This window comes from Nerophis ophidion, linkage group LG09 (assembly GCF_033978795.1).
Source record: "Nerophis ophidion isolate RoL-2023_Sa linkage group LG09, RoL_Noph_v1.0, whole genome shotgun sequence".
In the NCBI taxonomy this organism is placed as follows: Eukaryota; Metazoa; Chordata; class Actinopteri; order Syngnathiformes; family Syngnathidae; genus Nerophis; species Nerophis ophidion.
In genome coordinates, this window is record NC_084619.1 from 58,676,496 (window position 1) to 58,698,580 (window position 22,085).

Below are 22,085 nucleotides of genomic sequence, written 5' to 3' on the forward strand. Positions count from 1 at the left end.
TGTGTGTGTATAGGTATATGTGTACGCGTATACACATAGGTATGTGTACGTTTACAGGTATATGCGTCTATATATATATATATATATATATATATATATATATATATATATAAATATATATATATATAAATATATATATATATTAGGGCTGTGAATCTTTGGGTGTCCCACGATTCGATTCAATATCGATTCTTGGGGTCACGATTCGATAATGTATCGATTTTTTTCGATTCGATTCGATTCTCGATTCAAAAACAATTTTTTTTCCCCCCGATTTAAAAGGATTCTGTATTCATTCAATACATAGGATTTCAGCAGGATCTACCCCAGTCTGCTGACATGCAAGCAGAGTAGTAGATTTTTGTAAAAAGCTTTTATAATTGTAAAGGACAATGTTTTATCAACTGATTGCAATAATGTAAATTTGTTTTAACTATTAAACGAACCAAAAATATGACTTATTTTATCTTTGTGAAAACATTGGACACAGTGTGTTGTCATGCTTATGAGATGCGATGCAAGTGTAAGCCACTGTGACACTTTTTTTTTATTTTTATAGATGTCTAATGATAATGTCATTGAGGGATTTTTAATCACTGCTATGCTGAAATTATAATTAATATTGATATTGTTGTTGATATTAATTTTTGTTTCATTACTTTTAGTTTGTTCTGTGTCGTGTTTGTGTCTCCTCTCAATTGCTCTGTTTATTGCAGTTCTGAGTGTTGCTGGGTCAGGTTTGCTTTTGGAATTGGATTGCATTTTTATGGTATTGCTGTGTAGTGGTTTGTTGGATTGATTTAAAAAAAAAAAAAAAAAATTAAATAAAAAAAATATTTTTTAATTTTTTTAAATATTTCAATCGATTCGATTCGTATTCGAATCGATTTTTCCCCACACCCCTAATATATATATATATATATATATATATATATACATGTATGTATGTTTGTATGTATATATATATGTATGTATACATGTATATTTATGTACGTGTTTATATGTATATATATATGTGTGTATATGTATGTATATACATATATGTATGTATGTATATACGAATAGGTATATACATACTGTATATATACAGTATATGTTTGTGTGTATATATATATATATATATATATATATATATATATATATATATATATATACATATATCTGGAATCGGTTATCAGTTCTAAAGGTCTGGAAATTATTGGTTATCATGCATCCCTAGCGTAGTATTTGTGGGCATTAGTAAGACCTGGATCAGCCCAAGGCTGCCGTAGTGCACACTTGTTATGACAAGGAGCCATATTAGATGTATTTGTTGCTCTACAGACACGCGTGATGCAAACGTAACGTGTGTATTTCTCCCCTCCGCTGCCGCCGGCGCCCTAACATTGCGAGCGAAATGTCACCCTGCCTTGACTTCATGCTGTGTTTCAGGAAGTGCGGTTGCTCGCGTCGTGTCCCGCACAGTGTGCACAGGTGCGTTGTGTGTGTGTGTGTGTGTGTGTGTGTGTGTGTGTGTGTGTGTGTGTGTGGTGTGTTCTGCCTCCTACTTACGTAACAGTCCCAGCTAACACAGACAAGTGTAGCAGACAACACACCCTGGCAGCGACGCTCCACTCTGTGCGTTTGGTTGTTTGCATAAAAGACGTGATGGGATGTGTGTCAACTACACAATGCAGCTTTCATTTCAAGCTTACATTTTTGCAAAAAAAAAGATGAGTTGTATCACTCCGACATGTGACTTTTACGCACTCCATGCCCTATTTAATGCAGTATTAATAAGCGTCCTTCCAGGCTGTCCCTGAACACCACACACGATACAAATAATCTTTTTCACCTGCTTTTCAATCCTAAGCTTTTCATGAATCCTTTTCCCCCTGGACTTAATCGTACCTCTGACCTGCCTTATGTATACCACTTTTTAAATAAAATGAAACAGGCTTCACTACACGTCTTAAAATAAAGCTCTGCCAGTTATCTGTCAGTCAGGAACCGACATGGGAGTTGTAAGCTCGATCGTTTCGTGTTTATGCAGCAAACGGGCTAAGCCAGGGGTTTAAAACTCCATAAACCTGGCGCTCTCGATCTAGCTCTCAACGAAGGCGGACGCTTCCCTTCCCTCCTCCTTATTTTTCCCTGCTTTGCCTCTTTGTTTCGACTTGTCTCAACTTCTGCACTGTTCTCAAAAACAAAACATTAAATTGATTGACTATCTTTCTATGCCCTACGCTCCAAGTGGAGCAAAAGCCATCAACGACTATTCGCCGTTCCGGTCCAGTTGGTCACATGTTTCTTTAACTCCGCCACAGTGTCTCGCCGTCAGCTATTGCAAGGCCTGCCTCTACACTGACTGGGACTGGTATGTTGGCAGTGGTGTTGATTTTCACTCGCTTTGTCTTCTTCCTGTCGATTGAGAGCTTTGTCTTGGGTGATGTGGTCTTGTCCTGCATCTGGCTGTGGTTGTGTGACAGGAGCACCCGGTCTTCTGGCTGCATCTACAGTGTCCAAAGGATACCATTCTTTCTGCCTGAGGTAGTGGTCTTCATGATCCAGTCGATGACCAGAAGGAAGAGGAACGGCGACAGTAGGCAACCCTGCCAGACTCCGGTCTTCACCTCAAAGCTTTCGGACAGCTGGCTCGTGTGGGCAATCCTGCAACCCAAGTTTTGTTTACACGCATTTGATAGAGAGGTTGATCTTCTATGGGACTCCATAGTGCCTCAATCCTGGAGCCCAAGTCTTGGTAGGTGCCTCAGCAGTTCCCACAGGATCTCTCTTTACACTGTCAAATGCCTTCTAATGATCTTTGAAGTTGATATCAAAAGGGGAGTTGCAACTGTGTCGGAATCCGGTCTTCACCTCAAAGCTTTCGGACAGCTGGCTGGTGTGAGCAATCCTGCAGCCCAAGTCCTGGTAGGTGCCTCAGCAGTTTTCACAGCATCGCTCTCTACACTGTCAAATGCCTTCTAATGATCTTTGAAGTTGATGTCAAAAGGGGAGTTGCAACTCTGTTGGAATGCGATCTTCACCTCAAAGCTTTCGTACAGCTGGCTGGTGTGGGCAATCCTAGAGCCCAAGTCTTGGTTGATGCATTTGATAGCGATGCATTTGATAGTCCCATAGACTCCAGTGCTAAGGCACTGGAGTCTATGGGAATCCAGTGCCTCAGCAGTTTCCACAGCATCTCTCTCTCCACACTGTCAAGTGCCTTCTCATGATCTTGGTAGATGCATTTGATAGAGAGGTTGATCTTCTATTGGACTCCATAGTGCCTCAGCAGTTTCCACAGTATCTCTCTGTCCACACTGTCAAATGCCCTCTAATGATCTTTGAATTTGATGTCAAAGGGGGAGTTGCAACCCAGCCAGACTCCGGTCTTCACCTTAAAGCTTTCGGACAGCTGACCGGTGTGGGCAATCCTGCAACCCAAGTCTTGTTTAGATGCATTTGATAGAGAGGTTGATCTTCTTTGGGACTCCATAGTGCTTAGCAGTTCCACAGCATCTCTTTGTCCACACTGTTAAATGCCTTCTAATGATCTTTGAAGTTGATGTCAAAGGGGGAGTTGCAACTTTGCCGGACTGCAGTCTTCATCTCAAAGCTTTCTGACAGCTGGCCGGTGTGGGCAAGCCTGCAGCCCATGTCTTGGTAGGTGCATTTGATAAGGAGGATGACCTTCTATGGGACTTCGTAGTGCCTCAGCAGTTTCCACAGCATCTTTCTGTCCACACTGTCGAATACCTTCTCATGATCTTAGAAGTTGATGTAGTAGGGGCAGTTGCACCCCTACTGTACCGCGGTCTTGACCTCAAAGTTTTCAGACAGCTCATGTCTTGTTAGAGACAATTGAGGAGGTTGCTCTTCTTTGGGACTCTGTACAGTTCTCATAGCACCTCTCTGTCCACACTGTCTAATGCAGTGGTTCTTAACCTTGTTGGAGGTACCGAACCCCACCAGTTTCATATGCACATTCACCAAACCCTTCTTTAGTGAAAAATATATATATATCTTTTTTTCAAATTCAAGACAAAGTTATGTTGTTGTTTTTCTTACTAATGCACAATATGAACCGTGCATGAACATCACCTTGTTTAAAGAACAAATCCAACACAGTACATGGACTCACAACAAATTACACACTTGCAAATCAGATGGAAAATTAGAGGGAACATTGTTTGGGTGTATCCATAATACTTAGACTTCCTTTTTATTGTCATTCAAATTTTAACTTTACAGTACAGATACGCCGATAGGGAGAAGTTTTTATTTACCCGATTGATTGAATGAGACTTTTATTAGTAGATTGCACAGTTCAGTACATATTCCGTACAACTGACCACTAAATGGTAACACCCGAATAAGTTTTTCAACTTGTTTAATTAAGTCGGGGTGCACGTTAATCAATTCATGAGTCTGGTGTGCCTTGACCGCTGCGGCGGAGGCTCAGCCAAACCCCTGAGGCTGACTCACCGAACCCATAGGGGTTCGATCGAACCCAGGTTAAGAACCACTGGTCTAATGCTTTCTTATAATCCTTGAAACTGATATAAAGGGGAGAGTTGAACCCTTACCGGCTCCGGTCTTCACCTCAAAGCTTTCGGACAGCAGTTCGGCGTCTGCAATCCTCCATCTCATGTCTTGGTGGAATGCATTTTAGGAGGTTTCTCTTCTTTCGGACTCTGTACAGTTCCCAAAGCATCTCTCTGTCCATGCTGTCAAATGCCTTCCCATGCTCTTTGAAGGTGATGTAGAGAGGGGAGTTCCACTCCAGCGACTGCTCCACAATGATGCGGGGGCAGGCAATATGATCAGCACAGGATTCATTTCGCCAGAAGCCTAAATTAATTGACTGGTTTCAATGAAATTGACAAGACTTTCTCGGCGAGAAGCTCTGGTTCGAGGGAACTTCTCTGTCCTGACGGAACATTTGTTGCTGGATACATGATGGACAAGTGGGAGAAGTGGAGGGTCCTGAGCAAGGCGATTCTTTCTGTTGAGGACATCGAAGTTGTTCTACCTATTTGGAGCTACGATGACAGGGCATCTGCTGGATCAACTAATTCAGAAGGTGAGGGCAACTGTTCAGGGTACCAAGGGCGGCCCGTCATGATTGATTGGATAGGCAAGGGTGCAGGCACTTCTTAGACTGTGGCAATTTCTCAACTAAATCGTGGCGACCCATCAACCCTCCTGTCCTGTCCATCCCCTGTCATTATGCATATGTTTTGACACTGAAATGATCAGAGACACTTGCTTACAGGAAGCTGCTCTTTGTGTGTTTGTTGTGTTGTCATGTTGTGTTTGCAATGTTATTGTTATTTCTACTGGGGTTTAAGACTGACATGCTATATTTAGATAGGTAGATCAGATGGGTAGCTGTAGGTAGGTAAATGATGTAGGTCCAAGATGAGGTAGCAGACAGAAAATTCACAGAAGTACTAAGGTACGTGGGGGAGAAGTCTCAGCATCAGTCCATCATGTGCTGGTATTCCCCGCGCGCGCTTCCTCTCATCCATCTTCTCCCTGCTTACTCTGACAGCCCATTTGGACCGTATGCCCCCACACATCCATTTAGGCCGTCAGGCCCGACTTGCGACACTTCAAAATCTGTCCACGTCCTACGCCTTGTTTTTTTAGCCTCAAAGTCTTTGCCTTTTTGGGAAAACGCTGGCGTGCGCCGCTGGGCTGTGATGATGAGGGTCGCGGAGAGGACGCCTCGATGAGGAGCGATTGAGCCATGAAGATCCGAGCCTCTTTCTCACGTTCTTTATAAAAGAACTTTCTTCTACCTTTTTCCTGCTTCGCAAGATGCTCTTACCATAAACACATTTCACTTAACGGTGATAAACGTTTCATTAAAATCGGACCAGCATGGACCTGATGTTCTTATTTTAACTTCAAATCTATCCCTCTACCTACTTAGTCATCTACTTCCATACCCATCTATTTCATTCCCACCTATCCACCGACCTACATACCCATCTGTCCACCTACTTATGTATCCATCAACGTCCATACCCATCTATTTCATCCACCTACATACCCATCTATCTACCGCCCTACATATTCATATATTTAATCTACATACAAACACATCTATCTACTTACCCCTCTGTCCACCAACGTATCTATCCATCTACTCTTCATATCATTCTATTTTTCTACCTACATACGACGGCGTGGCGCAGTGGGAGAGTGGCCGTGCGCAACCCGAGGGTCCCTGGTTCAAATCCCACCTAGTACCAACCTCGTCACGTCCGTTGTGTCCTGAGCAAGACACTTCACCCTTGCTCCTGATGGGTGCTGGTTGGCGCCTTGCATGGCAGCTCCCTCCATCAGTGTTTGAATGTGTGTGTGAATGGGTAAATGTGGAAGTAGTGTCAAAGCGCTTTGAGTACCTTGAAGGTAGAAAAGCGCTATAGAAGTACAACCCATTTATTTATTTATTTACATACCCATTTATCCACCTACCTACATACCCATCTGTCCACTTAATTATGTATCCATCTACTTCCATATTCCATCTATTCCATCCACCTACATAACCATCTATTTCATCAATCCACCGACATACATACCCGTCGATCTATTTATGTATCAATCAACGTCCATACCCATCTATTTCATCCTCTTACATACCCATCTATCCACCGCCCTACATACTCATATATTTAATCTACATACATACACATCTATTCATCTATCTACATACCCATCTCCCCACCAACATATGTATTCATTTACTCTCATATCATTCTATTTTTCTACCTACATACCCATCTATCCACCTACCTACATACCCATCTGTCCACCTGATTATTTATCCATCTACTTGCATACCCATCTATTTTATCCACCTACAGTACATACATCTATCCACCTACTTATGAATCCCCCTTTTTACATACCCATCTATTAATCTACCAACATACCCATGTGTCCACCTCCCTATACATACCATCTATCAAACTACTAATATATCCATCTAACTTACCCATCTATTCAGCTATCTACACACCCGTCTTCCCACCTAATTATGTATCCATCTACTTGCATACCCATCTATTCAGCTATCTACACACCCGTCTTCCCACCTAATTATGTATCCATCTACTTGCATACCCATCTATTCATCTATCTACAAACCCATCTGTCCACCAACGTATGTATCCATCTACTCTCATACCATTCTATTTTTCGAAATATATACCCATCTGTCCACCTAATTATTTATCATCTACTTGCATACCCATCTATTTCATCCACCTACTGTATAGTACAAACCATCTATCCACCTACTTATAAATCCATCTATTTACATACCCATCTATTCATCCATCTACACACTCGTCTTTCCACCTAATTATGTATCCATCTACTTGCATACCCATCTATTCATCTATCTACATACCCATCTATCCACCAACGTATGTATCCATCTACTCTCATATCATTCTATTTTTCTACATACATACCCATCTGTCCACTTAATTATTTATCCATCTACTTGCATACCCATCTATTTCATCCACCTACATACCATCTATCCACCTACTTACAAATCCACCTATTTACATACCCATCTATTCATTTACCTACATACCCATGTGTCCACCTCCCTACATACTATCTATCAAACTACCAATATATCCATCTGACTTACCCATCTATTCATCTATCGACACACCCGTCTTTCCACCTAATTATGTATCCATCTACTTGCATACCCATTGATTTCATCCACCTGCATACCATCTATCCACCTACTTATAAATCTACCTATTTACATACCCATCTATATATCTACCTATGTACCCATGTATCTACCTCCCTTCATACCCATCTATCCACCTAATTATGTATACCCATCTACTTCATCCACATACAACTTTAAGTATCCATCCCACTTACATATCCATCTCCTAATTTACCCATCTATTAATTTATCTACATACCCAATACTTATCTGTCCACCGACTTTTGTATCCATCTACTTGCATACCCATTTAGTCTACCTACATACGCATCTATCCACCTACACACAAACCCATCTATCCATCTCTGTTCAATCCATCTAACTACACATAGTCATCTAGTCATTATATCCGCATCTATCCACCTATTTGAACACACTACCCCTACACCACCTACATACCCATCTAGCCATGCATCCGTATCGACCTACTGTGTAGTTCTTTTGACTGAGTTTGGAAGAAATAAATACTCTGTTATAGAAGCCACAAGTGTCCTCTGCAGAGGTAGTTGAAGATATGTCTCCAGCCTGATGGTGACGGATGTGCGGTATTTATGGACTTATGTTGACATGTGCAGTATTTATGGACTTATCTTGATGTGTGCAGTATTTATAGACTTATGTTGATGTGTGCAGTATTTCTGGATTTATGTTGATGTGTGCGGTATTTATGGACTTATGTTGACGTGTGTAGTATTAATGGACTTATGTTGACGTGTGTGGTATTTATGGACTTCTGTAGATGTGTCCAGTATTTATGGAGTTATGTTGATGTGTGCAGTAAATACTTTTTTTTTCATGTTTTTCCATATTAAATTCAGTTTACAAAAAAAAAATAACATATGATGGACTTATGTTGACGTGTGCAATATTTATGGACTTCTGTAGATGTGTGCAGTATTTATGGAGTTATGTTAATGTGTGCAGTAAATACTTTTTTTTTCATGTTTTTCCATATTAAATTCAGTTTCCCAAAAAAAAAAAACATATGATGGACTTATGTTGACGTGTGCAATATTTATGGACTTGTGTTGATGTGTGCAGTATTTACATGGACTTATGTTTATGTGTGCGGTACTTATGGACTTATGTTGATGTGTGCGGTATTTATGGACTTAGGTTGATGTGTGCAGTATTTATGGACTTATGTTGACGTGTGTGGTACTTATGGAGTTATGTTGACGTGTGCAATATTTATGGACTTATGTTGGCATGTGCAGTATTTATGGACTTATGTTGACATGTGCAGTATTTATGGACTTATGTTGACGTGTGCAGTATTTATGGACTTATGTTGACGTGTGCAGTATTTATGGACTTATGTTGGCATGTGCAGTATTCATGAACTTATGTTGATGTGTGCAGTACTTATATGGACTTACGTTTACGTGTGCGGTACTTATAGACATATGTTGACGTGTGCAGTATTTATGGACTTATGTTGACGTGTGCGGTATTTATGGACTTATGTTGACGTGTGCGGTATTTATGGACTTATGTTGACGTGTGCAGTATTTATGGACTTATGTTGACGTGTGCGGTATTTATGGACTTATGTTGACGTGTGCAGTATTTATGGACTTATGTTGACGTGTGCGGTATTTATTGACTTATGTTGACGTGTGCAGTATTCATAGACTTATGTTGACGTGTGCAGTATTCATGGACTTATGTTGACGTTTGCAGTATATATGAACTTATGTTCACGTGTTTAGTATTTATGGACTTATGTTGATGTGTGCAGTATTTTTATGGACTAATGTTTACATGTGCAGTACTTATGGACATATGTTTACGTGTGCTGTATTTATATGGACTTATATCTACGTGTGCGGTACTTATGGACTTATATTGACTTGTGCAGTATTTTTGGACTTATGTTGACTTGTGTGGTATTTATGGACTTATGTTGACGTGTGCGGTACTTATGGACTTATGTTGAGGTGTGCAGTATTTATATGGACTAATGTTTACATGTGCAGTACTTATGGACATATGTTTACGTGTGCTGTATTTATATGGACTTATATCTACGTGTGCGGTACTTATGGACTTATATTGACTTGTGCAGTATTTTTGGACTTATGTTGACTTGTGTGGTATTTATGGACTTATGTTGACGTGTGCGGTACTTATGGACTTATGTTGAGGTGTGCAGTATTCATGGACTTATGTTGACGTGTGCAGTATTTATGGGCTTATGTTGACGTGGGCAGTATTTGTGGACTTATGTTGACTTGTGCGGTATTTATGGACTTATGTCGACGTTTGCAGTATATATGAACTTATGTTGACGTGTTTAGTATTTATGGACTTAAGTTGATGTGTGCAGTATTTATATGAACTAATGTTTACATGTGCAGTACTTATGGACATATGTTTACGTGTGCAGTATTTATATGGACTTATATTGACGTGTGCGGTACTTATGGACTTATGTTGACTTGTGCAGTATTTTTGGACTTATGTTGACGTTGGCGGTATTTATGGACTTATGTCGACGTTTGCAGTATATATGAACTTATGTTGACGTGTTTAGTATTTATGGACTTATGTTGATGTGTGCAGTATTTATATGAACTAATGTTTACATGTGCAGTACTTATGGACATATGTTTACGTGTGCAGTATTTATATGGACTTATATTGACGTGTGCGGTACTTATGGACTTATGTTGACTTGTGCAGTATTTTTGGACTTATGTTGACGTTGGCGGTATTTATGGACTTATGTTGATGTGTGCAGTATTTATGGACTTATGTTGAAGTGTGCGGTATTTATGGACTTATGTTGACGTGTGCAGTATTTATGGACTTATGTTGACATGTGCAATATTCATGGACTTATGTTGACGTGTGCAGTATTTATGGACTTATGTTGACGTGGGCAGTATTTATGGACTTATGTTGACTTGTGCGGTATTTACGGACTTATGTTGACGTTTGCAGTATTTATGACCTTATGTTGACGTGTTTAGTATTTATGGACTTATGTTGATGTGTGCAGTATTTATATGGACTTATGTTTACATGTGCGGTACTTATGGACATATGTTTACGTGTGCAGTATTTATATGGACTTATATTTACGTGTGCTGTACTTATGGATTGATGTTGACGTGTGCAGTATTTTCTGTCTTATGTTCATATATGCGGTATTTATGGACTTATGTTGATGTGTGCAGTACTTATGTTTACGTGTGCGGTACTTATGGACTTTTGTTGACTTGTGCAGTATTTTTGGACTTATGTTGACGTGTGCGGTATTTATGGACTTATGTTGACGTGTGCAGTATTTATGGATTCATGTTGATGTGTGCGGTACTTATGGACTTATGTTGACGTGTGCAGTATTTATGGATTTATGTTGACGTAGGCAGTATTCATAGACTTATGTTGATGTGTGCAGTATTTATATTGACTTATGTTTACGTGTGTGGTATTCATGGACTTATGTGGACGTGTTCTACGACGCCACACCCCCCGAGTGTATTTAGTAGCGTGCCAAGTAACCGAGTGAGTCAACTGGTGGTGTCATTTTCACTCCCCAGTGCACCAAAAGCACTTTTTATGGACTCAATCTTGCACGAGGACATTTACACGTAGACCTCGTGCAAGTATCGTCACTTGTCCACGCAACACCCTGCTCATTGTAATTGGTACTATTTGTTTCCCCACATCCTGACCACTGCCGAGTGATGCCTTTCCACCAAAGCATGGCGCTCCTGTTTGCTGCTGCTGCTCAGGGCAAAGGTCAGCGTACTTTGCTGCTGTTCAAGTTGTGTGGGAGGAAGAGGAGAGCTGAGGCGAGCGGGAGACGAGGCCGTCCAAAAATCACTACAACACGCCTACGAGGTTCCTGTGGTGTGTGTGTGTGTGTGTTTTTACGGCTTCCTAGTTTATTCCTCAGCAGCATGAAATATGAGAAAGCTGACAGACTTTAAACAGGGTATCCAAACTGCGGCATGGGGGCCATTTGTGGTCCCCAGACCGAGTTCTGTTGGCCTGCAGCCTATTGTTGGAAGAACAAAGAGTGAAAATGTCATTAAAAAAATAGCAAAAAAATCTGAATTAATGAGAAAAAGCTGAAAGTATTCAAACTAAATGTACACAAACGTATGTGTATATGCATACTTACATACGTGTATGTATGTATGTATGTATGTATGTATGTATGTTTATTTATGTAGCCCCTAAATCACAAGTGTGCATGTACATTAATGTATGTATGTATGTATGTATAAATAAAGGATAAATGGGTTGTACTTGTATAGCGCTTTTCTACCTTCAAGGTACTCAAAGCGCTTTGACACTACTTCCACATTTACCCATTCACACACACATTCACACACTGATGGAGGGAGCTGCCATGCCAGGCGCTAACCAGCACCCATCAGGAGCAAGGGTGAAGTGTCTTGCTCAGGACACAACGGACGTGACGAAGTTGGTACTTGGTGGGGATTGAACCAGGGACCCTCGGGTTGCGCACAGCCACTCTCCCCCACCGCGACACGCCGTCCCTATGTATTTATGTATGTATGTATATACAGTAATTAATCAAAGTTTACTTATATAGCCCTAAATCACATATATATGTACTGTATGTATATACATATGTATGTATGTATGTATGTATGTTCATATAGAAGTATATGTATGTAGGTTTATACATATGTATGTATATATCTACATACATACATATGTATGTATATATCTACATACATACATATGTATGTATATATGTACATATACACGTATATGTATGTACGTACATACATATGTACGTACATACATATATGTATGTATGCATGTATGTACGTATATATGTATGTATGTAAGTACATACATATGTATGTATGTACGTACGTATACACGTACATGTATATATACACGTATATGTATGTGCCTGCATATAAATGTATGTAACGTACAACTATATGTATGTACATACATATGCATGCATGTATGTATGTATGTATGTATGTACATAGATATGTACTGTATGTATGTACGTACATACATACGTATGTATGTACATATGTACTGTATGTATGTACGTACATACATAAGTATGTATGTACGTATGTATGTACATATGTACTGTATGCATGTATGTACGTATACACGTATATGTATGTATGTACGTATACACGTATAGGTAAGTACGTATGTATGTATATGTATGTACGTATACACTTATATGTATGTACATACATATGTATATATGTACGTATACCCGTATATGTATGTACGTATACACGTATATATGTACATACATATGTATGCATGTATGTATGTATGTACGTATACATGTATATGTATGTACATATGTATGTACATATACATGTATGTATGTATGTACATATGTATGTATACATGTATGAATGTACTGTATATATACGTACGTATCTATTTATACGTAAGTCAATCAATCAGTCAATGTTTGTATAGACCTTAATGACAAGTGTCTCAAAGGGCATACGTACAGTATGTATATATACGTATGTATGTATGTGTATGTAGACAACCCTAGTATGTACATATTTGTATGTACTAGAGTTGTACAGTATAACGGTACTAGTATAGTATTGCGGTACTAATGAATCAAAAATGGTACTATACACTGTTTGAAAAGTACATATTTCCTCTACCTTCTTAAAGCCTGAAAGTCGCTCCGTATAAAAGCATTTTGCACGTAACGCTGGTGTTCTATTTAAGCGCTCAGAAATATGATATGCTCAGCACCTTTTTTATAATGTGTGCACAAATATTCCATTAATAAATGTTCTTTTGAAGAGATGAATGTTCTTATTGAACAACTACAGTGCTCTTGTTTACAGAGCTCCAGGCTACTGAAGACAGTAAAAATCAGATATAATTTTTATTATCCGGTGTTAGACAACTATTAGTGTGCACGAAAACATTTTTGCCATCTCACATGTTTATCTTTAATAATATCCTAGTGTTACATCATTGTATTCCAGGCTGCAGTAACATTAGGTTGGTATTTCCTTTTTTCTCTTCCTCCTCCCCCAATGTTGACCTTTTTCCTACTTTTTTGGGGGACGACCCATCACTCTTCCTGTTCTGTGTATCCCTTTAATTATATCTGTACTTGGACAGGTATCTCCTGAAAGTGAAAACGTGTCATTCTTTTTAAGTGAAATGACAAAGATCCATTTCATTAATCAATTCATGTAAATAGAAATAAAGCAAAAATGTGTATGTGTATTAAGGGTGTAAAAAAAAAAGGTTATATATATATATATATATATATATATATTAGGGCTGGGCAACGATTAAAAATTTTAATTGAAGTTAATCGCACTATTTCTCTGATTAATCGCGATTAACTGCATTGGATACGCAAAGCCCAATAATGAATTCAAAAGTAGTGTGTAGTGCACCTTTATTGGAATATTCTCCCACATGAACAAAAGCGCCAAAACATTTGTTGTGCAAACACAATTTAAATCAGTCCTTGTTAAACAGTAGCAGTTAAATAACATATTTTATGAAAATCAACTCAAAAAATGTAAATACAAACATTTAAGCTTATTACTACCACTGCCAGGGTATTTAAGTTATCCTGTTTGTTATGGAAAATAAATATAATCTACATACAAATCTCTGAGCCACAATCATAACATCTGAACAGGCAATTTCTGAGGTAACAGCAGAAACATTTTTTTTATCAGGGATCCTATGTTTAAAAAACCTATATTATAGGTTGTGGGCTGTTTTAGGGAATTTTTGATCAAATTATCCGTAGTAGCAATATTAATAATGTTGTGTTTATTATGCGTAGTGCACTTAAAATAATTATGACCATATCTAGGAATTGATATGATGGGAATTTTCCGATTGTTTGCTTGGTGCTTCAATAAACTGAACGCATCATATACATGGTACTATATTGCGATGTTATGAGCCAGGGAAAAAAATAACTACCCTACCCAGCATGCAACAGGAGTGACGAGCATGTGCGGTAGCCCGGTATAGGTTGTGTCGCCATGACAGCATCTTGTATGTTGTGATATGCACGCTCTGAAAACAAACGTTAAGAACTCAGCCAACACGCCTCGTCTGCATTATTGATAAATAGACAGACAACACATATACTCCGCTGCTTCACAGGCCGCTGGATGTAGCCGGCAAAGTATTCCCATGCTAACTAGCCGGTCTAGCAAGCACGCGTCATTCAGTCCAAAACGGCCCGATCTATCCACATCCAGAATTGTCTGGCGGTCGTAAGTGATCCCGGAGTGACCACGCTGTAAGCCAGCCATGACATTTGCAGAACTGTCCGGTATTTTTGCCAAATGTTCCATCTTTACCAACAGCCCCTCGGCGCCGGGCGACGCCATCTTAAAAGCATGTAAACAACATACGCAAATGTGCGATAAAATAATTGTCGGCGTTAATAGATTGATGAGTTAACTCATAATTAACGCATTAATTTGCCCACCCCTAATATATATATATATATATTATAGAACTGGCACTCAATGTTGTTAAAATAGTTTTGGTTTTGAAACAAGTATCGATTCTGAACCGAATCGGCACCTTGGCGAAACAAATTGATTCATCTGATGCACACAGATTCAGTGTGTGTGTGTGTGTATGTGTATATATGTGTGTGTATATTTATGTTTATACATATGTGTGTGTACAAATATATATACATACATATATATATATATATATATATATATATATATATATATATATATATATATATATATACAGGTATGTATATATATATATGTATATATATCTATATATATGTGTGTGTGCGTATATTTGTTTATACATATGTATTTGTGTGTTCATATGTGTGTATATTTGTATGTATGTAAGTGTGTATATATATACAGTATATATATATATATATACACACACACACACACACACACACACACACACACACACACACACACACACACACACACACAGACATATATATGTTTGTGTGTTAACGTGTGAAGTTAAGTGAATTATATTTATATAGCGTTTTTCTCTAGTGACTCAAAGCGCTTTACATAGTGAAACCCAATATCTAAGTTACATTTAAACCAGTGTGGGTGGCACTGGGAGCACGCGGGTAAAGTGTCTTGCCCATGGACACAACGGCAGTGACTAGGATGGCGGAAGCGGGAATCGAACCTGCAACCCTCAAGTTGCTGGCACGGCCACTCTACCAACCGAGCTATACCGCCCCACAACGTGTACATATATATATAAAATCACTTGTTATTCTCTAGCGGGTGGCTTTTCAAATGGTGCTACATATTAGCAGTAATGCTACTTTGAATAGCAACGCTTGTGCGGAGAGGAAGCAGGACCAGACTCCCTTCCTGGCATCTTTTCTTTGAACTGTTTACGACATTTTTGTTGAACTGTTTACGACGTTTTCTTTGAACTGTTTGTAATCAAAGGCGATGGCTGTTCATGACCCCCGTCCCTTAGAAACAGCTGTTGCCACGCAATCAGGGAAAGTCCACATAAAAGAGGAGCCGTACAATCTTTTGTCAGAGCGTGGTGAGTCCGTACAAGAGTACAGACCAGACGTCTCACCTCAATGAGCCAAATTTAATTCTGTCTCTGTTTAATTCCTTGCTTCTTGAACCTGACAATCATAATAAACAATATAATAATTATGCATACGATTCCCTCTGCGTGAAATGATTCTTGTAGTAAACATGCGTTAACTTAAAGAAGCGGCATATTCATCAATCAATCAAAAAGATAAAATAATCAATCAAAATCTATATATTCCTTCATCAAACTCACGACAGCCCCTGATCTAGGAAAAACTGCAGAGACCCCAGCTGGTGCCATTCAGCAGGCATAGGCATGGTACCGTATTCTTACGTAACAAATGACATAATATACAGTGTGCATATTTATACAAATACTTAGAAAAGTGCTCATAAAGTCTTTCACAGCAATTTCTAATGTTGTCACTTCATAAACAGCTGCACAATAAAACTACAACCACAATAATAAACACATGGTGTGTACCTAAATTAATGCAGATTAATCCATCAAAACTGAAATATAAGTGTCTGTATACACATCAAATGTTGACTGTATGTAAAATACACGTACACACACACACACACACACACACACACACACACACACACACACACACACACACACACACACACACACACACACACACACACACACACACACACACACACACACACACACTCACAAAAAAAAGTTAACTTAAGAAGGGTAGGCAATATCAACTTAATCTTATTGGAAACATACGAACACAGTGAAATAAATCCACCAAACCAAGCAAGTAATTCCTCTGATTAAAGATGTTTTGTTAAGGACTCGCTGTAAACTGGTCATTGTTGTTGTTGCACATGCAGTTATTGTGTTGTGTTTGTCTGTTGTGTTTCATGCAGATGATTATAGGTCCACAAATGTAAGAAAGAAGTTGGTAGTTTGTGCAGCCACACCTATGTCAATATATACTGTAGATATGTATTATTATTATTATTATTACTATTATTAATGTATATATATACTGTAGATATTAATTATTATTATTATTACTATTATTATTGTCTATCGTGCTGTAGATATGTATTATTATTATTATTACTATTATTAATGTCAATATGTACTGCAGATATGTATTGTTATTATTACTATTATTAATATTAATGTCAATATGCACTGTAGATATGTATTATTATTATTATTACGATTATTAATGTCAAAATATACTGTAGATATGTATTATTATTATTACTATTATTAATATTAATGTCAATATGTACTGTGGATATGTATTATTACTATTATTAATGTCAATATATACTGTAGATATGAATTATTGTTATGACTGTTATTAATATTAATGTCAATGTATAATGTAGACATGTATTATTATTATTTTTACCATTATTATTATTAATGTCAATATGTACTGTAGATATGTATTATTATTATTGTCAAAATATACTGTAGATGTATGTGTTATTAGTATTATTATTGTCCATATATACTGTAAAATGTTATTTATGTCAATATATACTGTAGATATGTGTTATTATAATTATTATTAATGCCAATATATACTTTAGATATGTGTTTTTATTATTAAAGTCAATATATATTTTTATTAATGTCTCTCTCTCTCTCTCTCTCTCTCTCTCTCTCTCTCTCTCTCTCTCTCTCTCTATCTCTCTCTCTCTATATATATATTAATATATATATATGTTATGATTATTATTGTCAAAATATTCTGTAGATATGTATTATTATAATAATTATTAATGCCAATATATACTTTAGATATATGTGTTTTTATCATCAATGTCAATACAATTTTGTATTAATGTCTATATATATATATATATATATATATATATATATATATATATATATATATATATATATGTTATGATTATTATTGTCAATATATACTGTAGATATATATGCTATTATTATTAATGTCAATATATACACTGTAGATGTGTTATTGTTAATATTGTCAATATATACTGTAGATATATGTTAAAATATTGATATTGTCGATATATACTGGAGATATATTATTAATGTCAATATATACTGTAAATATGTTATTAATGTCAATATATACTGTAGATATATTATTAATGTCAACATATACTGTAGATATATTATTATTAATGTCAATATCTACTGTAGATATACTATTAATGTCAATATATACTGTAGATATATGTTGAAATTATTAATATTGTCAATATATACTGTAGATATGTTATTATTAATGTCAGTATGTACTGTCGCAATACGTGTTATTATTAATTTCAATATACTGTAGATGTGATATTATTAATTTCAGTATATACTGTAGATATGTGTTATAAATGTGAATATACACTGTATATATGTGTTATAAATGTCAATATACACTGTAGATATGTGTTATTAATGTCAATATACACTGTAGATATGTGTTATAAATGTCAATATACACTGTAGCTATGTGTTATAAATGTCAATATACACTGTAGATATGTTATAAATGTCAATATACACTGTAGATAAGTGTTAAAAATTTCAATATACACTGTAGATATGTGTTATAAATGTCAATATACACTGTAGATATGTTATAAATGTCAACATACACTGTAGATATGTGTTATAAATTTCAATATACACTGTAGACATGTGTTATAAATGTCAATATACACTGTAGATATGTTATAAATGTCAATATATACTGTAGATATGTGTTATAAATGTCAATATACACTGTAGATATGTGTTATAAATGTGAATATACACTGTAGATATGTTATAAATGTCAATATACACTGTAGATATGTTATAAATGTCAATATACACTGTAGATATGTGTTATGAATGTCAATATGCACTGTAGATATGTGTTATAAATGTCAATATACACTGTAGATATGTGTTATAAATGTGAATATACACTGTAGATATGTTATAAATGTCAATATACACTGTAGATATGTTATAAATGTCAATATACACTGTAGACATGTGTTATAAGTGTGAATATACACTGTAGATATGTGTTATAAATGTCAATATACACTGTAGATATGTTATAAATGTCAATATACACTGTAGATATGTGTTGTTATTATTATTAATAATTGTCATGATGGGGATGGGTGCGTGCTTACCTGCATAGGTGTAGAGATCCGGGTGTGCAGTCATCAGCTCTGATGTTGGTGTGTGTCTTCACCTCAATGACACTGATGAGCATCCTCCTCCTCTTCCTTTTCCTCTTCCTCCTCTCCCTCCCCCTCGTTCTTCCCGCCTCCCGGGACCTGGCACAGCTCCTCAGAATAACTCTCGGTCAAGCTGGGTGTGATTAAAGACCGTCACAGGATGTCCCCCACGACGACGACAACCATGCAAAGATGATGAAGATGATGAGGATGAGGATGAGGAGGATGCGTGCGCTCCATCGTCCGGTCGGAGCTGTCCCACGCTCACAGCATCATGCTCCTCCTCCTCCTCTTCCTCCTCCTGCTTCGTCTTCTGTGCCTCCCTGCAGGACGGCCAGCATCCTCCTCATCTTCATCCTCATCCTTGTCATCGTCTTCTTCTTGCACCCCTTTTGTCTTTTGTCCACTGTCCGATCCTGCAGCTCCAAAAAAAAAAAAATGTCACATAGAACCCTTCACAAAAACTTCCAATGGAAATGAACAGACGAGATTTAGCAAAAGCCAATCATCAGTGAAAGAGAAATGCAGAAAGTGAAGAAGGCAAATCAACTGGTACTTTAAAAAAAAATCCAGTTTTCCCGCCTTCAATAGGATTTAATTCGTTATTATTGTTTTTCATTATTTTATTTTGTACTCAACAAACCAAAATTATTCTCCTCAAAATATCACCTCACGTACCTATGTGCAAATATATATATATATATATATATATATATATATATATATATATATATATATATATATATATATATATATATATATATATATATGTATGTATGTATGTGTCAGGCAGTTTATCTATGTTTTAGTTTTTTCCTCTGCATTTGTCTGTTTCCTCTGTGTTTAGTATCTCCTGTCTTTAGTTCCGGTTTAGTGCTCTTATTTTGTCAGCTTCCTGTCTTGTTCCCTGAGTGCTGTGTTCCTCCTCAGCTGCGGCTGATTGGCACCTGGCAACACCCGTTGCCAATCAGCCCGCTCCTATTTGTACCTGCTTTGTCTTGTGTCTTGTGTCAGTTACTGGATCATTGTATTCTCGTTGCCACATGTCGCTCTTGTCGTTGCTATCGTGTCATGTTGGTTTGTTACAGCTACTACCTGTCGTGGTTCATTTTGTCCTGGTCGTCGTAGCGGTAAGCTGTTTCTGTTAGCATTAGCTATTTCCAGTTTTTCTGTTTGTTATCCACTAGCTTCCATGCTAAAGTTCCTTTTTGTTTTTCTAGCTCCCAGTGCTAGCTCCCTTAGTTTGTTATTCCGCCCACGTGCGTGCTTTTTGTTTGTTCTTGTTCTATTATTTATATTAAATCATATCTTCATATCCAATGCCTACCTCCATCTCTGCATCTTTGGGTACGGCAACAAATAATTCTGACAATATATATATATATATATATATATATATATGTGTGTGTGTGTGTGTGTGTGTGTGTGTGTGCATGCATGCATGCATGCATTCGTGTGTGCATTAGGTCAGGAAAAAACACAGAGGCTATATCATCCCTACACGCCTGTTTCACAGGTTTCCCTGCTCATCAGGGGATGATACAGCCTCTGTGTTTTTTTCTGACCTAACGTATATTCAGCTCTACCCCGGTATTGATCACTGTATAACGGATAAACCCCAAAACCCTCGACTATATATATACGTATATATATATATACTGTATATACACACACACGTATGTATATATGTATGTATGTATATATATATATACACACGCACAAATGTATATATGTATGTATGTATATATATATATTTATATATATATATAATAATATATATGTATATATGTATATATCTCTTGATTGGATTATCCAGAGAATAGTGCTCTATACTGTGGTAGAGCGCAATATGTATGTGTGGGAAAAATCACAAGAACTTTTTTTTCCCTCATTTAAAAAAAAATCTCCTGATGATTGAGGGAACCTCTCATGAAACAGTTCTGTAGAGATGAAGTAGTCTTGTGATTATCCCCCCCCCCCCCCCCCACACACACACATATATATATATATATATATATATATATATATATATATATATATATATATGTATGTGTATATATATATATATATATATATATATATATGTATATGTGTGTCTATATATATGTGCATTTGTGCATTAAAATAATCAGAATCAGAATAGTTTTTATTGCCATTGTTTGAGAACAGGTTCACAAACTAGGAATTGTTCTTGGTGCAATCGTGCAACATAAAAGACATATAAGACAGAATAGGTAATAAGATGAGCTCTAACTGAGCTATCAGATCTTGTTATAATTCATGTGTCTGATGGCCGAGGGGAAAACACTGTTCAGGTGGCGGGAGGCGTGGGTCTGTGTGTGTTTGTGTTTGTGTGTGTGTGTTTGTGTGTGTGTGTGTGTGTGTATATATAGTGTGTATATAAGTGTAATGTAAAATGTGTACATGAATTTGTATACAAATGCGTATGTGTGTGTCTATATATGTATATATACGTATGTGTGTGTGTGTGTGTACAAATACTTTATGTATTGTACATATGTATATGACAGCACTAATTTCATTATTTAAACCAATACTTTTTTAAAAATATATAAAACGCAAAACCCGTGAAGTTGACACATTGTGTA

General features: G+C 37.1%; 1 protein-coding gene across 1 annotated transcript in view; it reads right to left on the reverse strand.

Moving 5' to 3' along the window:
* bean1 (brain expressed, associated with NEDD4, 1) overlaps window positions 1-19,639 on the reverse strand; it is an 82,650-nt gene extending 63,011 nt beyond the window's left edge. The window contains exon 1 of the mRNA XM_061911357.1: window positions 19,429-19,639. Coding sequence (XP_061767341.1) covers window positions 19,429-19,462 — 34 coding nt within the window. The 5' untranslated portion in view covers window positions 19,463-19,639. The remainder of the gene's footprint in view (window positions 1-19,428) is intronic.
* Between the last annotated feature and the right edge of the window lie 2,446 nt (window positions 19,640-22,085).